This window comes from Acomys minous, assembly GCF_964271855.1.
Source record: "Acomys minous genome assembly, chromosome: 7".
In the NCBI taxonomy this organism is placed as follows: Eukaryota; Metazoa; Chordata; class Mammalia; order Rodentia; family Muridae; genus Acomys; species Acomys minous.
In genome coordinates, this window is record NC_140488.1 from 64,688,041 (window position 1) to 64,708,762 (window position 20,722).

The window sequence follows — 20,722 nt, forward strand, 5'->3', positions numbered from 1 at the left end:
TGGCCCATCATACTCAAAGCTGATACCTGTCCAAACTCCACTTTCAAGTCAGAGTCCACATGCATCCATTTCACACTGTCTAGCAATGAGGGACATCCTTGGAGAAAGTGGCATGCTGTTGTTTTCTCTCTTATCCATAAGCTAGTTTACATAATGAACTTTCTTCTATGAAGTCTTGAATATTGATTTCTTTGTTGTTCTCTTGTTTTCTTCAAAGTAATTCCAGATATAATAATCGGGATTTCAATTTCTATCTGCTTTGTAATTACATATTACTTTAAAAATTATAAACTTAGAAATAGGTGTTGTGGTTTAGGATAGCAATTTATATTTCGAAATTTAGAGACTGACATTTACTTTAAACCTGGAGTTGCTAAAGTGAAGTTCAAAAGTGTATATTTGAATTTCTGTATCAGCCAATAATTGTTTATATGTGGTCTGGTAAACTTTCTTTCTTCTTCTTATTTTTTTTTTTTAGTTCTACCAATGTTTCTTCTATAGAAGTACTTTACATAAAAACAGAGGAATTAAACTGTATCTATTGACAATGATGATGGTATTTCACTGAATTATTTTAAATTTAGTTTTTCTTAGATTCAATTAAAACGAATGTATTTAACATTTGGACTCACTGAACCTTATATAGTCAGTGGATTTGTAACATATATCTAAATAGTTGTCATAAATAATTATGCTTAGCTTTCCATAATATCTACTTTTTAATCTTAGGATTTGAAACATTGCTAGGCTTTAATAATTTTACTAAATAAGTATATTTACTTACCTAAATGGTGCTATCTAATGAGGATAAGAACCGCTGATACTATTATTACATGTTTCTTAGTTCTTAGTTTCTAGATTTCTTCTTTGTCTCACTAATAATGTTTTGTTGTTGTTATTGGTTTAGTTTGGTTTTTGTTTTTTCAAGACAGGGCTTCTCTGTGTAGCCCTGGCTGTCCTTGACTCACTTTGTAGACCAGGGTGGCCTTGAACTCACAGAGATCTGCCAGACTGTACCTCCCAATGTGCTGGGATTACAGGCATGTGCCACTGCACGTGGCTAAGATTTTGTTTTATATACTTCTTAGGAGTTATTTTGGAACTGTTATAATGCTAAAAATGTTGTGTTCATTTCAGTGTGTGTATGTGTGTGTGTTTGTGTACACAATACACATTTAACCATATCCATATGCTAATTTAGTAGTCTGCTAAATAGTTCAGTATGCTCTATCCAGTGACCTTATAGGGCTATGTTTTATGATAGAAGAACAAATGCAATAGTGAATACATAAATGAAGTGAGTTTATGTGGAGTTAATATCCTAACACTACCATACCATCACTTGTATGTATTGATTCAGTCTTCTTTATATTTAAGACTATGTAATGATATGTTTTTTAGAGCACTGATACGGATAGAACAATAACAAAAAGCAGCTTTTAAAATAGGTAAATATTTGACCCAAACTACACAACCAAATGAAATCATGTGGGAACATATAAGGAAAATTGATCCAAGTTGATGTCTTGAACGTTAATACAACGTTGGCCATTTCTCATTTCAGAGTTGAGCTTTAATCTCCACTGTGCCATATAAGATTATAAAGATTTCTGATAACTTCTCCACCTTTAAAGTTAACATGTTTTCCCCCAGAACTTTCTACGTCTAGGAGAGATAGGTAGTAGTCATTGTGGTGAGCCATTTGGGTTTACTCTTTCCCTACCATTCAACAAGCATCCCTTCTTCTCAATGTAGTTATAAGTATGTGTGGCGGCACTGTAAGAAAGCATATGTCCTTTGTCAGGAATTATAGCTTTTCAAGAAATATATATAAGAAATTGCCAATAAAATCAAGTTAACTTATGGAGATTTCTAGTACTTGGTAGGAACTCCCACATTTTATTGTTGACTTAGAACTCTACTAGGGGCTATGGATTTTAAACATCTTAAATTTTATAATTACACCATGAAGGAGAAATCATAGTTATTACAGAATAATAAAAGGCACCATTATTCAGATTTGGTGGTTGGAGAGCTGAATGAGAGGATGTGGTCGTGACTATCCCTGTTGAATTTCAATTTGGATATAAGAGATTGTGGTAGCTTTGGGAGGTATCATTTTCTGCCTTAATCCATTTATGGAAAATTATGGATTTCTAAGCAGAGGCAGATTTTGTTGTTCAATAAAGTTCCACTTCATTGAATCACCTCTGAAAATTGTATCTGCAGTTGTCTGTCAAATCAATTTTGTGGTTATTTTTCTGCCCTGGAAATAAATTGTACATAAGCAGAGTTAAGTAAAATGATGCCTTACTTCTCTAATGAAAGAACAGAAATACTTTAGGTGTTCAATGATTATCACTTGTCAAAAAGGAAACTGATATTGATCCCACAACTACTCCTACTGTGAAGTTTCATTTTAGTAGTGCTGTTTGTGTATGTGTGTATGTAAATCAAGGTTAGGTTGTCTGCTTTTGTACTCTTATCCTTAACCTAGAAGCTATCTCTAATTGACAACTACTCACAAAGGAAACATTTCTTTAAGAAGTATCACTGGGTATATAAACCACACTTATGAGCAGGCCACAGTAGTAGATGGCCAACACAAAAGAATTGGTTTTTTTCTCCCTGCAAGGCTTTGGCTGATATATTTTGGTTTCCAATTGTGTATATATGGTATTTCTCTGTGTGTGCGAATGTGTGTGTCTCTGAGTCTTTGTTATTCTTGGGCTTTTCTTTGGCCTTTCTCCTGTTCCTTTGTTTTATTTTGTCGTACGCAGGTTTCTTTCTTGTTATTTTATTTCATGTTATTATTTTCTTTTTTCTTCCTTTTTAAAAGGATGCCTATTTGTTTTCAAATGAGACAGAGTTTTTAAAAAGCGTGTATTTGGGTGTGTGGGGAGGTGGGTAGGAGCTGGAAGAACTTGAAGGAGGAAACACTGTAATAGGAATAAATTGTATGAAAAAAATCTAATTTCAAAAAATAAATAAAAGAAAGGAAAAAGGGGGGACTATAATGTGTTGCCAAGCTTGAGAACCACTGCCTTATAAATGACTACTAGAATGAGAGTAGTCATATTAGTTGATAACTTAATATTAGTGTAAATAAATTAGACAATATAGAAAAATATAAATCTCTTTCCTCTACTAAAATGCATAGATATTTGATTAAGGTAGCACAGTTATGTATTGTGAAGGTTTTGTGTATGCCACATTGAGTCCAGTCCCTTTTGTTGAAGACAGATTTTGTGAAGAAGATGTTACTAATTTGTGAAGAGATTTTCTCTTTCTTAAAATGATCTCTAATATTCACAATGTATATTATTAGACACAGTGCAGCTTCCTAATAGCTATTTCCCAGTTCCTTACTTCTGTTGTAAGTACCTCATAACTGTTATTATTTAATACTTACTAGAGTGTCTGAAAGACACTTTGTTGAGACAAGGAAACAGACTCAGATCTAAAATAAAGTGTACAATCCCTCACTCTTGTAACAGGGAAGAGCCAGGTATTAATATGTAGATTAATTTGATAGTGACACCTGTGCAAATTTCACTATGATTAAGTGTTGTACCATAAGCCAAAATGCATCTTCATTTATGCTTCAAGGGACGTGGTATAGGTACTGACTCTTAATGATTAGTTATATGACTAATGTCTTCTTTTCTTGTAAAATTATACTAGTGTACAAACTGCTAAGAGTTTTTGTGAAGGTCCAGTGGCTTACACATGAAAATTAGGATATGTTTAGCATGATCTGAAACTTAAATGTAGCAGGTTCAACCAAACCTTTTTCTTTAGACTCCTGAAGAATATGTGTAAGCTCTAATTTTGAACACATGGTAGGAAAAAAAAATCAATTTATAAATTCATGCCATCTTGAAAAATAAGTAAGATTTTATCTTTAGACCACTGAAATTCACACCACAGTTGCTTCATTTGCAATTGATAATCATTTCATAAGGAAGAATTTAGTCCCAACAAGTTGAAATAACAGCTGGATTGATTAGGCCAGATCTTTGTAGAAACGAAATATCACTTTGTCTAGATGTTGCTAACCTTGACTTGTTTAACTGAATGGGCTTGAATTAAGATCACTTTTATGATAAAAGCATTTTTTATATATTTTTTTATTAATTTGTTTGTATTACATCTCGATTGTTAGCCCTTCCCCTGTTTCCTCCCATTCTTCCCTCCCTCCCACTTCCCCCCTTCTCCCCTCTCCTATGTCTGTGATTGAGGGAGACCTCCTCCCCCTATATATGCTCTTAGAGTATCGAGTCTCTTCTTGGTAACTTGCTATCCCTCCTCTGAGTGCCGTCAGGCCTCCCCATCTAGGGGACATGGTCAGAAAAGGGGCACCAGAGTTCATGTGAGAGTCAGATCTCACTCTCCACTCAACGGTGGAGAATATCATGTTCGTCGGCTAGGTCTTGGTAGGGGTTCAAAGTTTACTGCCTTTATTCTCCTTGGCTGGTGCCTTAGTTTGAGGAGGACCCCAGGACCCAGATCTGCCTGTCATAAATTTCTTCTTGTAGGTTTCCAGGACCCTGTGGGTCCTACTATTTCCCCATTCTTCCATGCTACTCCCGCCTAAAGTCTCAATAGGATGTCCTCTCCTCTGACCCACTTTCCTGGTAAGTAAAGTTTTTCATAGTACATATCCCTTGGACTAGTGTTTTGATATAAGTGAGTATATACCATTTGTCTCTTTTTGCTTCTAGGTGAACTCACTCATTATGATAATTTCTAGATCAGTCCATTTGCAATGCTTGTCCTCGTTAGTCATCAGAGAAATGCAACTCAAAACGACACGACACTGAGATTCCATCTTACACCCATCAGAATGGCTAAGATCAAAAACTCAAATGACACCACATGTTGGCGAGGATGTGGAAAGAGAGGAACACTCCTTCATTGCCGGTGGAAATGCAGACTAGTGCGGCCACTTTGGAAATCTGTCTGGCGCTATCTCAGAAAACTGGGAATAGTACTTCCTCAAGACCCAGCTATTCCACTCCTTGGAATATACCCAGAAAATGCCCTAACACAACAGGGACATATGCTCAACCATGTTCATAGCTGCTTTATATATAATAGCCAGAACATGGAAACAGCCTAAGTGTCCCTTAGTAGAAGAATGGACTAAGAAACTGTGGTACATTTACACTATGGAATACTACTCAGCTATTAAAAACAAGGAATTCCCAATAAAAGCATTTTTAAATGCCATATTCTGCATGTCTCTGAGGTTTTTGAAGACCTTATCTAACTACCCTAACTTATCTTTCTATAGAATCATATCTATCTGCCACACCTAAGATGTATATTCCTATGATAAAAGTAGGCTAGTAATTGACATGACCATGATTTGATCAACTAACAATTAACTTGTATAACTTGTTTATCCTAAGGAGCCTGAAATAGCACTTTCAAAGTATTGAAAGTATACCTTGTATTATAATTGATTTATGTGGATACAGTTCCTCATATTAGAGTAGAAATATGTGTGTGTGTGTGTGTGTGTGTGTGTGTGTGTGTGTGTATAATCTTACATTTAAATTCGATACAGCTGTATCTAGAATTAAACTTATTTTGCATCTATATACAAAATTCTATACCAGTGAATTAAAAATAACCTTGTGAGTGACAATTGAGGCATTAAGTTGAGGAGTAGATTCACTAATCTACTTTTTGTTTTATCTTCCCTATATATTTCTATATTCCCCCTTCTTTCTTTCCAACCCCTATCTCCTAAGAATGGGAGATAAAGGAAAAGAGAGACATCACTGAATTTGCCCATGTTTTCTCTCTAAATAAGACCAATAATAACTTGTAACCAACTCCCATTGATAATGACCCTTTATAGCCCAAGAAAGCAACCAAAAACCTACCTAACCCCCCTTAAAGGAAATGGGATGTCACTCTCTTTAGGTTTCTTCTGGCTGATTTGGGACAAATAATACCTTTGTAGGGCCCAAACAAAATTGGGGAAATGTTAAACATACTAGGGATAGCATTTGTGGTCCAGCACTGACAATAAGACAGGTTAACTTTTGGCAATACCCAGCCTATCTCAAAGAGGGTGAGGAGCATCAAAGAACCTCCTTATGGAGATGGCTTCAAATGTGGTAAACAAGTCACCGAGCAAAATGTCCTCAGTTCTACCACAGACAGAATTTGGCCTAAAAATGGGCAAGTTTGGGTGATTAGATACAGGCAGAGTCGATGGCCAAACTCTGTCTATACAGGCTAAGTAAGTCCTCAATGGTTCCTGCCTCACAAATATGTCTGTCAGATATATTGGACTAGAAGGCTAAAGAAGATGCTCCAACACTATAGAGAGTTTTGGGTGACTGCTCAGGTAGCCAATTGTCTCTGTCATCTTCTCTTTTGGAAAACCACTAACCTGCACCCCTTGTCTACTCAGGTAATCAATTTTATTCCTTCTCCAGTCTCTGATGGAGTTGAAGACTAGGTAGCTTAATTTTACAGTGATGCTTAGTTGTTTAGGGCTTAAGATGTTTTAAGGTTTAGATAGGTGTTTATGTGATGGAGATTGAATTACATTCAGAATTTTAGATTTACCAAGATAGGAAAGATGTTTTCTTCAAGGCTGTCAAATACAAATAGCCAAAACACTAAGAATGCAACATTTATATAATTCCTGATTGTTTCATGGTTATAGGTAGTCTATTGTATATGTGTAATAACATAAATGTGTATGTAAAAAATAAAAAAGGTTATAAAAAATATCACTTTTACATCAGCAAGAAAACAATACGTGAAAGTAATTGAATATTCTTAAATATCAGTTTCTTCTTACCTCTACTCTTGTACAGTTTCTTCATAATTCTTCCTACTTTGAGATGACAGCAAAGATTTGCTTTTGTTTTCACTCTTGATTTATTTTTAATTTTTATTAGAATTATATCACCTTTTCCGTTCCTTTTCCTTCCTCCAACCCATCTTAGCAACCCTTTCTTAAATTGCTCTTATGTCCCCCTACTCTCAAGTATATAATCTCCTTTTGTTTTGATTATTATTGTTACATAAGTATACATATGTATGCACAGATATATAACTATCACCTTCTAAGTAGGGTTTTTTGTGGTGTTTGTGTGTGTGTGTGAGTGTTTGCACACGTTTTCACTGATGACTACTCTTCATTGAATGATCTAATGAGAGACTTTCTTCTATTTTTTGTACTCTTGTTTGTTCTCATTTTTGTTTTGTTGGTTTGATTTTATGTTGAAGTGGCTGCTGTTCTTGGAGTTTGAAGATATTAATCAACTTCCTATCTGTATGTCATTCTCAAAAAGAATGACCTGAAGTATAAACAGCAAATCTTTTAACTCATTCCTGTTGCTAAATGCTGTGATTTGAATAAGAAATCTCCTAATAGCCTTGTGTATTTGAACACTTTGTCCCCAGTTGCTGGTGCTGTTTGGGGAAGGTTATAGAAACTTTAGGAGGTGGAACCTTGTTGGAGGAAATGAATCACTGTGACAAGCTTTGAGGATTTGTAGCTTCACTTTGCTCTCTGCTTCCTGTGTGTGAACGAATTATGATCTCTTTGCTTTCTGCTCTTGCTGCCTTGCCATAACAGATTTTATCCCTCTGGACCTGTAAGCCAGAATAAACCCTTTCTCCTCCAAGTTGGTTTTGGTTGTAGCCTTTTATCATATCAATAGAAAGGTAACTGATAAACTCTAATTATTTCTTCCATTAATGAAAAATATTTGATTTGTCTTCTCTGACAAGGAGGGGTTCAATGTAAGGAACTGAAGGCACCTTGAAGTAGAGGAAGTGAGCACACAATCTTTTGATGTGTAATTTGTATTCTCAGCTGTCTCCACATTATCTTTTTCTGTTTTTTATTTTAGAGTTGCCTGTAAATCCAGCAATGTTTGACTGCCATTGAACTGGGTTAGCGGTCTGCAAATGTACTCTGGAGATTGCTAATATTACTCTATGTTTATCTTTTGTAAGTGGACATTGGCAGTGATCATATTATGTGTGTACCAGACATTGCTTTAAGTAATTTCATAATTTAAAGAATAATCTTTATAAGATGGCTAACTGAAATTTCACAGCTAGTAAGAAAGGAACAGCTTGATTTTGAACCTAGCTCTGTGAGGTGCCAAAGCCTTAATTGATACTAGTTTTCTTTACCAGTGATACTAGTTTCTTTACCAGTAAAGAATTTTACCAGTAAAGAATTCCTTATTTTACAAATATTATTATTATTAAATGCATCAGACAACCCAAGAGCTGTCTTTATCCTTTCATTGCTCCTAGTCTCAATAGAGGAATTCCTGCAATAGAATTATAGGACATTGTGACAGAACTATTAATAAAAGTAAGTGCAAAGTTATAGAAACACACGGTTGTTTTGATTGTTTATGATGGAGAACTGGTGGATGCACAGAATATGTGATGATTGATTTGAGAATCCTGATTGGTTTGGTCAGTACCATAATTAGTTTTGTGTGTGACTAGAAATTTGGCATAGTATAGGTAATCAATATCACAAATAAAAGAGACATGGAGGCACTTGGCTCAGTCAGGCAATGTTGAATATGAGTTTGTGGCTGATGCATGCAGAAAAGTGATGTTGGAAATAAGGTTAGAGAGTCAAATTGTTATTAACTTGTGAACCATTTTGTGATCCTAATAATTTTGTACTTGGTTCCTTAAGCATTAAGGAGTCATCAGACATCTTTAAGCCTGAGAAAGATATAATGTGGTCTCTCAAGACTAGATCACAATATATTTTCTATGTCCCAGAATTATGGCATATAGTTTGTTAACAGGATGATAATGGCATGTCATAACTTTGTAGGATTCAACTAATATAAATGGAACCAAACCTTTTTTTATGAGATTGACACTGCCTGTTGATCCATTGCTTAATTTACATGTTTACGTGGCACATTGTACTCATTAATAGCTGGCAAACCAACACTAGTAGACCTGACAAGAATTATTTATTTTCTTTTTCTACTCGTGCATTCTGAATTGGATAGATCCAATAAAAATTCAGGTCCTAGAAATGAGCACTCCCCATTCCCTCATTCCCCAGCTCTGACATTAGAAATAGACAGTGTTCAGGTTGTTATGCTATTTTTATGAAGCAAAGAAAAAGAAAACTAGACTTATATACCATCTGGAGTTTAAACAGATACCATTGCTTTTACTTTATAAGTCAGTGCAGGTTTTAATTATGCTTGCAATTTTAAAGATGTAAAGCCCATAGTCTACAGTAGATAACATTTAGTAGACAGGGATATGCTTTGGGTTGGATATGCCCTGGGCCCAACTTACTTTACTGTTTCATATCTGTATGTGTTAGACAAGGTATTTAAATGAAGCATGAATGAAAGAGTGAATATGAAACACCAAGCTCAATGCATGTAAGTTTCCCTTCCCCTTAATATGAATTCAGCTAATATTTCTCAAAATATGTTGTTAAACCCCTTCCTTCAAAATCCTCTCCCAAAAATATACTCATTGGTCATTTGAAGTTTTGGAATGTTATATAGTGCTGAATTCTCTCTTGGAAAGCTACAGCACACACTGTAATAGTTAATGATGCTGAGAATCCATGGCTCTAGAAAATCATTTCATGATAACCTTTTGAAACCTAGTGTTTTCCTTTTGTTTATTTGTTTGTATTAGGCTTTTTCCAGAACTATTAGCAGTCAGTCATTTTGAAGAAGGAGAATTTAGGCTTAGAGGCAAGCTGCATTTTACTATGCAAGCAAATGTTAGTCTTTAGTGAATCATAGCCTACTGTTATCTTGAGGACTAAAAGTTGCAGATTTGTGTGTTGGAATGGACAGGATTAGCGTTTGGGACAACTGAGTTTGAGTATCAGTTCTATCATAGAAATGTGTTGCCTTGACTTGTAGCAAATCTCATTGGGTTTACCTATAAAATGGAACATTTTGTATCTTCCTCACAAAAGTGCTGGAAATCCAAGAGAAAACAGTTCTGAAAACAAACTTGGAAAGATAAAATGTTTCAAAGGAAATTGCTATTAGTCTTGACCTAGGAAAAGGAATTGTAAGGTATTGGGATATATAGGAGAGTATTACTGGAGTTGAACTAGGCTGGTTTCCTTTCTCACTGAAAAATCTTAAGACCCATTGTCTGCCTGTCTGAATATATTTTCAATGAGCTTCTTAAGTAAAAGTATTCCCATATGGATGTCCCTGAATGTCAGTAGGTCCACCTTTTTCAGTGTTTTGGGACTTGCTTATAGAAGCTAATTCACAATTCAGTATGTAATATAGCTGTCCCTGATGCTGAATAGTCAGTAAAGACTTGTAATTATGTCACATAGCAAAGAAAGGGCTTGGGGCTTAATTACTAGGCTCTAACTAATGTACTTCATGCTCATCCTCTCTGCTTGTTATATATTTTCTGTTGACTAAATTAAGCAAAATGAGATGCTGAAACTCACAACCAAACTTTGGGCAGAGCACAGGGAGTCCTATGGAATAGTTGGAATAGAAAGACCAGGAGGGAACAGGAGCTCCGCAAGAAGACCAACGGAGTCAACAAATCTGGGCGCATGGGGGCCTGCAGAGACTGATGCACCAAGCAAGGACGATACATAGACTGGATCTAGACTGTCAGCTCAGATGCAGTAGATAAGCAGCTCAGTCTCCATGTGGGTCCCCTAATACAGGGAACAGGGGCTGTCTCTGACATGGACTCTGTTGACCTCTACCTGATTACTTGCCCCTGGTTGGGAGGCCTTGCCAGGCCATGGAGGAAGACGATGCAGTTAGTCCTGATAAGACTTGATAGGCTAGGGTAAGATGGTAGGGGGAGGGCTTCCCCTTTCTGAGGAGTAGGGGAGGGGGATTGGGGAAAGCGGGAGGGAGGGTCAGATTGGAAGGACATAAGGGAGGGGGTTATAGTCATGATGTAAAGTGAATAAACTTAAAAATACATATTTTTCATATTTATATGAAAAGTCTAAGAAAAATCTAAAATTACTGTGTCAACAGTACTTTCTTGGTTACTGCTTGGAAGTAATTGATACAGTTGTTGAGATCACTTCTTTATTTTAACTAGAAAATCTTAGGTGGTGTTTGGGGTAGATTGTATGAAACTATGGAAAAATTAAAACTATATTTTGTACAGATTTAAGATCAACATTTCACATAATATGGTATTATAATATAGGGGATTGCCTTCAAAAACAAAAATTGCCCGTTAGACATTTTTTGTCTATTTATTATTGCTAAAGACTTTAGGATACTTAATTATCATGGGACATTAGAAGGCTTTAGATTCTAGTTTCATGTTTCCTGTTTAAATATCATGAACATTTATGTTCTTATTTTTTTAGAGACTCTAGTGTGTAGCGCCCGCGCTGTTAGTTTAGGCTATGGAGAGGGTCTGTGGATTGAAAAGACAACACAACAGTGGGTCATTTGTGCTAAGAGAATGTCGTTTATTGGGAGTAACAGAACTGCTTGTATAGGGGAGGAAGACTCAAAACAAGGAAAATGAAGGCAACTAGTAGAATACAATGTTTTAACTTTAGAGAAAAACAAGTAATGTTTCAACTGTAGACAAAAAAAAAAGTAATGTTTCAACTGTAGACAAAAACAAGTAATGGTTTCAGTACCAGCACAGCCACAGTTCCCCACAACAGTGTGCAGCCTAAGCACAGGATTTCTGACATGGAAGAATTTGGCATGGCTCCCCATACTAGTGTTTTTAAAATTTTTCTATTATGTTTCTTTTTCTACATATACATTTATAATATTATGCATATACAAAATAAACGACATATAGCAGAAAGAACCACGAAACAATCAGGGATTATATAAATATTACATTCATAGTGATTTGGCTATTTGTATTTGGCTACTTGAAGTAAACTTCTTTCCTATCTTGGTGAGTCTAAAATTCTGAATGAAAATCAATATCATATTTCATGTCTATTAACTTAAAACATCTATCTAGCTCTAAAAACATCTTAACCCCTAATTAACTAAGATTATTTGTAAGACTTAAGTATCTGGGCTTCAACCCCATCAGAGACTTGAGAAGGAATAAAACTTAATTACCTTAGTGACATGGAAGTGCAGGTTGGCAACTTCCAAAATGAAAAAAATTACAGATGCACAGAGACTCTAGTTTTAAGGAATTCTTTTTCTTTATCTGTTTCTGACAGCCAAAATGTACTTCATTTTTCAACATCAAGTGTTTCTTCCTTTACTTGATGTACAGAGGCAATGATGACACAAAATTGACAGATAACATGATGTGCCATTTTTTTTAACTTATTTTTTCCTCATTCTCACTTTGTCTTTAAATCATGTCTTTGAGGCTTAAAAATCAAAACTATTTACCTAGTCTTTTTTCCCCTTGAAGAATCAGTTTTAAACTTAATGGAAAAACATTTTATAAATTGGATTTAAATGTCACAATTCTAAAGCCGTATCTTTAAAGCTAAAACAAAACATTCTGTGGCTTTAATTTCTATCATATCTATTGTAGTTTGCTCCAGAGATCATATTGGAATGTCATATTGATTTTTCTCTATTTCTTTTGGTCCTCTTGATATTGATATCTACTGTCTTTGTTTAAGAAATGTCGGAAACCAAATTTAAAACCATAGAGATATCAAAATGAGTTTTGTCAGAATCTTTTGGTTTTATATTAAGTCTACTAATAGTTGTTTTGCCATCTTTTGTCCGAAAGACTACAGTAATGAAAACCATGTTTCACCTTTTACATATATAATTGGATGAGATCACCACATGTTGATGTTAGGAACAAATCAACAAGAAAAGTCTAAAATGGGAACTGCATGGAAAAATACTAGAGCCAATTAGCTCTGTCAAAAGCCAAATGACTAAGTGTAGGGGAGAAAAATAGATTTTGACCAGGAACTGACCTCAAGTCACTTAATAACGGAAAGAAACACCAGAATGGCTCTTCTTAGAATTTCTTAGTCTTTCCATAATTAGGAAAAAACCCGTGGAAATTGGCACATTGTGGTCAGTGCTCAAAAACTCAATTTATTTTTGTTTTTCTTACGTTTTATTGTGATAATTTTTAAGTGTAGAGAAAACTTGGAAAAAAACACAGACCAAAAACATTGTATTGTGAACACGTATGAGCTTACTACCTAGGTTCTACACTTGCCCTTTGGCTGTAGTTGCTATATATCACATAACTATCTACACACTCATTCTGTGTATCCATACATCTTTCATTCAGCCTTAGGGATTCATGTACATCGGTAATTTCTGTCACACAGATTTTTAGCATAAGGAAACACTTCATACTCACAGTTCTTTTCAAAGTTAAATTTTATATATTGTGAAATGTATAGATTTTAAGTATATTATTTAAATATGTTCTTAAAATGCACATACTTACATAATTAAACTTAGCACTCCCACTCTGAGACAGAGAAACATATGTTCTTTTTTTTGGAAAATATTTCTTTTTATTATGTTTCTTTTTTAACATATACATTTATATTTTTATACATTAGTAAAATAAACTAAATACAGTAGGAAGAACTTAGAAAATCAGGAATTTTATTAATGTTACATTCATAGTGATTTTGCCATTTGTATTTGGCAAACTTGAAGTAAACATCTTTCCTATCTTGTTGGGTCTAAATTTCTGAATGGAGATTACTATCTATCATATCTCATCTCTGTTAATTTAAAACATCTATCTTGATCTAAAAACATCTTAACCCCTAACCTACTAAGCTTAATTGAAAGACTAAACTATCTGGTCTTCAAACCCATCAGAAACTTGAGAAGGGTTAAAACTTAAATACCCAAGTGAACTAGAAGTACAGGTTAGCAGCTTCCAAAATGAAAAAGTGACAGAGACAGTTTACTACCTGAACAGTCACCCGAAACTCTCTATAATGTTGGAGCATCATCTTCAGCATTCTGGTCCAATATACCTGACAGACATATTTCTGAGGCAGGAGCGATTGAGGACTTGCTTATCCTGTCTTGGCAGAGTTTGACCATCGACTCTGCCTGCATCTAAACTTGCCCATTTTTATGCAGAATTATGTGTGTGGCAGAAATAAGGACATTTTTCCCAGTGGCTGGTTTACCACATTTGAAGCCAGCTTCATAAGGAAGTTCTTTGATGCTCATCTCCATCTTTGAGTCAGGGTGGATGTTGCCAGGAGTTAACTCCTCTTGTTGTCAAAGAATCATTAGAATAATAAATACATCTTTAAATGCCATATTCTGTAGGTCTCTGAGGTTTTTGAAGACCCTATTTATTTTACTTCATATATCTCTAAAATCATATCTATTAGACCAAGAGTATATATTCTTGTGATAAAATTAGAATAATTTTTGACATGAGCATGATTTACATTAATATATAAAATTCAATACCATTGACTCAAAATAACCTATTTGTGAGTAACAATTAGGCCCTTGATGAGGAGATTCAATAATCTACCTTTTGTTCTATCCTCCCTCTATATTACTGTATCCCTCTTTCTTTCTTTTCAGTTCCTATCTCCTTACCTACAAAAGAAAGAGAAAGGAAAAGAGATACGTCTCCGAGTCAAACCTAGTTTCCTTTCTGTAAAAGACTATTAATACTTACAACCAACTCCCAATGAAAATAAGCATCTGTAAACCAAGAGAATAAACAGAAACCTATCCATCCCCTCTAGAAGAAATGGGATGTCATTCTCTTATGGTTTCTTCAGGCTGATTTAGGGTGAATAATTCCTTTGAAGGACCCCCAAAAATTGAGGGAAAATAGTTAAGTAAGCCAGGGATAGCATTTGTGGTCCATTTTTCATAACTTGTAAATTTTCAGGCTTAATAGGAGTCCTTTGTGGGACAATCTGGATTGCTGGACCAATTGGACTTTCTACACCATTGTCCTGGAAGCTGTCCTGTTCTGATGGGTAACAGCAACTGAGGCACCTGGGGCTAGAGCATGGAGGGTGCAGGATGTCAGCATCCATCTCGCTGTGAGGAATGAATCCTGTCAGGTCTGATCCAGTGTCAGTGTCCAGTTCTTTTGTTCTGAAAACATAATATCTCACAAGCATTATACAGTTCTAATATTGTAATGGTACGAGGTGTGCAGGATATACAGAGCAGTTAAGGCTAGTTCTCTGCTCATTATATGAGCAGAAGTAAGACATCTGCAAATATTCCTTCATACCATATTAAGAATGGCTGCTAATTATAAGTCACAGAGAATCTATGCCCAACATGAAGCCTTGTCTATGCATAAACCTTGGTATCTCAGCCAGTCTCAGAGCTATTCCCATGCAGTGGGATTAGCAATATTAGTTACCCTTTTGTTATCCAGTTTGAATTCTTTACATCCTAATTGAAGCCCCCTCCCTCATCCACTCTTGGTCCCTTCCCCTCCTTCTTCCCTTTCCCTCCCTCTCCTAGTCCTTAGCAAGGGGTGTCCTATTCCCCTAATGTTTGACCTCAGCTTATCCAGTGTCCTCTGTACTACCTGTAATCTCTTCCTCTGTGGCCTGGCCAGGCCACCCTGCCAGGGTACAAATGAACAACATTTAGGAGGCCTGAGTCTATGTCAGAAGTAATCCCTACTCCACATACTGTGGGACCTACAAGCAGACTGTGCTGCCTATCTACCTCATTTGAGCAGGAGGTCTAGGTCCATGTCCCACATGGACCTTAGTCAGCTCATCAGTCTCAGTATTATAATGTGGTTAACTTGAATTAAGTGGCTAACATCCACTTATAAGTGAGAATATACCATGTGTGTCTTGTCTGGGTCTGAGTTACCTTACTCAGGATGATTTTCTCTAGTTCCATCCATTTGCCTGCAAAATTCAAGATTTTCTTGTTTTTTTTTTTTTTAATTGCTGAGTAGTATTCCATAGTTTAAATGTACCACTGTTTCTTTATCCATTCTTCAACTGAGGGACATCTAAGTTGTTTCCAGATTCTTGCTATTACGAATAAGCCTGTTATGAACATGGTTGAGCATATGTCCTTGTTGTGTGGTGGAACATCTTCTAGGTATATTCCAAGGAGTGGAATAGCTGGGTCTTGAGGTAGAACTATTCCCAGTTTTCTGAGAAAGCACCAGATTGATTTCCAAAATGGTTGTACAAGTTTCTCTTTCTCCACATCCTTGCCAGTATGTGCTGTCACTTGAACTTTTTATTTTAGCCATTCTGATGGTTGTAAGGTGGAATCTCAGAGTCGTTTTGATTTGTATTTCACTGATAAACAAGGACATTGAACATTTCTTTAAGTGTTTCTCAGCCGTTTGATATTCCTCTGTTGAGAATTATCTGTTTAATTCTGAGCCTCATTTCTCAATTGGGTTATTTGGTTTTGTGGTGTTTAATTTCTTGAGTTCTTTATATATTTTGGATATTAGACCTTTTTCAGAAGTAGAGTTGGTGAAGATCTTTTCCCAGTCTGTAGGATGTCGATTTGTTCTGTTGACTGTTTCCTTTGCCTTACAGAAACTTTTCAGTTTCATGAGGTCCCATTTATTAATTGCTGATCTTAGAGCCCGAGCTGTTGGTGTTCTGTTCGGCAAATTGTCTCCTGTGCCAGTGAGTTCAAGGTTCTTCCCCATGTTTACTTCTAACATATTTAGAGCATCCAATTTTAAGTTGAGATCTTTAATCCACTTGGACTTTAGTTTTGTGCATGGTGATAAATATGAGTCTATTTGCATTTTTCTACACATAGCCATCCAGTTAGACCAACACCATTTGTTGAAGATGATATCTTTTCTCCATTGTATGGATTTGGCTTCTTTGTCAAAAATCAAATGCCAGTAGATGTTTGGTTTTATTTCAGGGTCTTCTATTCAATTCCACTAGTCAATCAGCATATTACCATACCAGTACCATGCTGTTTTTATTACTGTTGGTCTTGAGATCTGGGATGGAGATTCCTCTAGAAGATCTTTTATTGCTCAGGATTGTTTTAGCTATTCTGGGTTTTTTGTTTTTCCATATGAAGTTGAAAAGTGTTCTTTCAAGGTCTGTAAAGAATTGTCTTGGAATTTTGATGGGAATTGCATTAAATCTATAGATTGCTTTTGGTAAGATGGACATTTTTACTATCTTGTTTCTCCTGATCCATGAACATGGGAGGACTTTCCATCTCCTGATATCTTCTTCTGTTTATTTCTTTAGATACTTGAGAATTTTTTCATATAAGTCTTTCACTTGTTTGGTTAGAGTTACACAAAGATACTTTACACCCTTTGTGGCTATCATGAACTATAGATTCCATAGTTTCTCTCTTAGCCTGTTTGTTATTTGTATAGAGCAAGGCTACTGATTTTTTTTTTTTTTTTGAGTTGACTTTGTATCCAGCAACTTTACTGAAGGTGTTTATCAGCTTCAGAAGTTTCTTGGTGGAATTTTTAGGGTCACTTATGTATACTATTATGTTATATGCAAATAATGATAGTTTGACTTCTTCCTTTCCTATTTTTATCCCCTTGATTTCTTTTGGTTGTCTTATTGCTCTAGCTAGAACTTCAAGTACTATGTTGAAGAGATATGGAGTGGACAGCCTTGCCTTTTTCCTGATTTCAGTGGAATAGAGTTAAGTTTCTCCCTATTTAGTTTGATGTTTGCTGTAGACTTACGTATATTATTTTTATTGTATTGAGGTATATGCCTTGTATTTCTACTATCTCCAAGACTTACACATGAATGGGTGTTGGATTTTGTCGAATGCTTTTTTAGCATCTAAGGAAATGATCATGTGTTTCTTTCTTCAGTTTACTTATATGATGGATTACGTTGATGTATTTCTGTATATTGAACCATCCCTGCATACCTGGTATGAAGCCTACTGGTCATGGTGAATGATATTTTGATGTGTTCTTGGATTCGGTTTGGAAGTATTTTCTTGAGTATTTTTGCGTCAATGTTCATAAGAGAAATTGGTCTGAAATTATCTTTCTTTGTAGGGTCTTTCTGTGTTCTTTTTTTTAAATCAGATTAATTTAGCTTGTTTTTGAATATCACATTCATGCAATATATACTCTGTGGCTTACTCTCTCATTCAGAATAACTTTTTAAAATTGACCTATGTTGTTGTTTGTTTCAGTATTTCATCCTTTCACACTGCTAAAAGTTATATATTCTGTGGATATATCACACCTTGTTTACACATTTTCCTCTTGATGTTATCACTTTGGGTCCATTAATATGATGAAAAATGACATTTAAAAATATGGATCATAGGTTAATTGTATCATTTATAAAGAAGCTGACCTATAATTTTGGAAGTTTATCAATTTAGAGAGAGCATACCATCAGTGCCCAGCACTATGACTCTTTTAACTATTCTGGTGATCAGCACTGGAACTCCTTATGCTGGTGATTGGAAACTGTGTTTCCCTATGATCCCTGAAGAAAACTCTGTAAGGCAAGGCATGTTAAGCTGTTACATCAGGAAAAGTTGCCTTTGAAATTTGAGAGTAACCATTTACTTCCCTTGACTATTTCTTCTTATCCCAACCACTCAATTAGTGTGCTTTGAAATACTTGAGGCAGCAGTATTGGAAAATAATATGTGTTTAAAGGTCAATGATGGCTTAGTTTATGGAGATCAGTGACTTGATTTTTATGCTTTTATTTTCATTGTTACAGACGAAGCTACTATGGAGGAAACTGGGCAAGCTTCAGCTTTTCAGGACTGTTGTCCTGGCTAAAGGAATACCAGGTAAAGTTTATATCTGATATTGCAAGTCACTATGTTATATCTTGTGTTAGGTAATGTCCATTCATTGAAGAAATATTTTCTTTTTGTGTCATGTAAGAGAGGTACCTTATTTTTATTTTTTATTTGACAAAAATATGCACACTTTTAAGCTGTTATATAAAAAGATATCCTCATAATCATTCACAGAAAATTTCTCAGCCATCGTAAAATCTCACTTATTAGGTGTTCTTTTTAACAAAAGCAATGAATATAAATATTCTCTGGTTTATATGTTTATTTCTGTCACATGTCAGAAACACTTAAAAGAAAAAAAATTAAGTTCAGGAGTTGTTTTTCTAAAAGTAACTTTTTTTTTCCTATAGCTATTGAGTACCTACCATAAAGAAGGGTTTCTAGAGGTAACTGGTAGTGTGTTGTGGAAATTTAGTCATGCTATGTCATTTAACACCCTTATAAGGCATATTTTATGTAAATTGGTATATGTGGCTTGAAATGAAACTTTTGCTGAGAATATTTTACATGAACCTACTGTCTTTCAAATTAGCCGAGAAGCATGGGGAAAAAGAATGATAATATTCCAGGAAACTGTATTATGTTTCCTAAGAATTGTTACATACTTAACAGTATTCATTTACTCTACTAAATATGATAGGTACTTTCATTGATTTAATGGAGTATGTAAATAGTGGCTCTCTTGAAGACACAAACATGTATGATAAAGCTGCAGTGATGTTATATTTAAATGCCATTGCATAAAATGGGTGTGGTCTACTGGATAACATTTAGAGTGAGAGACTTTAAAATGCTCAGCCCTAAATGGGATATCTTTATCAAATCATATCTCTCCCATCAGAGCTCAGGGATTTATGCAGAAGAGGGGACAGAAAGTTTGTAAGAGACAAGGATGGTGGATAACTTCAAGGAAATAGCGTTTTCCAGACACAATAAGGCCTCATAGACAGCTGTCTACCAAAGTTGGCCTTTGGTAGATTGTATACCTTGTTTTCCTCTGCCTCCTTTGAAGCAGGCACATACTGGACTCAGTTCAGATACTCTGAAGTTATTGATTTTTTTGATAAAAATAAAAACATTAATTGAAAATAAGATAGAATTTTTCTTCAGAAATTTTAGATAATAGCTTGCTATTTAGTTAAAATTCCTTTTCTGTGTTTTGTTTAGGAAAACAGTGACGTTGTGACTGAAAATTCAATGTGGCAAGAACAGATACTTGAAAACGAGGAAGCTATTCTTCTTAGTAGCAAGGACAAAACAATTCAACATGTAGAAGTATTTTGTTATGCCAGGTATGAAAATTATTTACATAGCATTAAATAAGACTCTTCCCATCTCACCCTCCTTCAGAATAAGGATGCTGCTACAGTAAAGTTGATGCATTGGCTTTCCCTCCTCTTTAGCTGTAATTTTCAGTGTTCTCTAGTTTTCAGAATAATAACATTTAACATTAATACCATGCATTTCATTTTATCTTTGTAACAATCCTTGTGACATTAGTCTGCTGAATAGTGTGTTATCTTCACCAAGCTATGGCCATCTACATACCTGTAGCTTTCATTAAGTAAATGCCTCTAGGCCTGTAGGCAAGTCTGTGGGGCCAGTTTGTTAATTAAAGACTGACAAAAGAGGAAGCAGTTCACTGGATCCAGTGTCACCAGTGGGCAGGTAGTCCTCGGTGGTATAAGAAAGTAGACTGACAGCTCAAGAGATGACTCACATGATCAGAGCACTTGCTACTCTTTCAGAGGATCCAGGTTTTGTTCCTAGCACCAACATGGTGGCTCACAACCATTCATAACTCCAGTTCTGGGAGCTCTTATTCCCTGGTCTTACTATCTTTGGACACCAAATATGCATGTTGTATACATATGTACATGTAGGCAGAACACTGATATACATAAAATAAAATAATTTTTAAGAAAAATACAAATGTAGACAAAGGGAAATCTTTGTTTTTGCTTTTCCTTCCTTCCTTCCTTCCT

General features: G+C 35.3%; 1 protein-coding gene across 2 annotated transcripts in view; it reads left to right on the forward strand.

Annotated features, from left to right (window-relative positions):
* Nucleotides 1-20,722, forward strand: part of CHM (CHM Rab escort protein) — a 157,421-nt gene that overhangs the window by 37,934 nt on the left and 98,765 nt on the right. For both annotated transcript variants that reach the window (XM_084788787.1, XM_084788788.1), the window contains exons 3-4: nt 18,653-18,725; nt 19,905-20,029. In XM_084788787.1, coding sequence (XP_084644913.1) covers nt 18,653-18,725; nt 19,905-20,029 — 198 coding nt within the window. The remainder of the gene's footprint in view (nt 1-18,652; nt 18,726-19,904; nt 20,030-20,722) is intronic.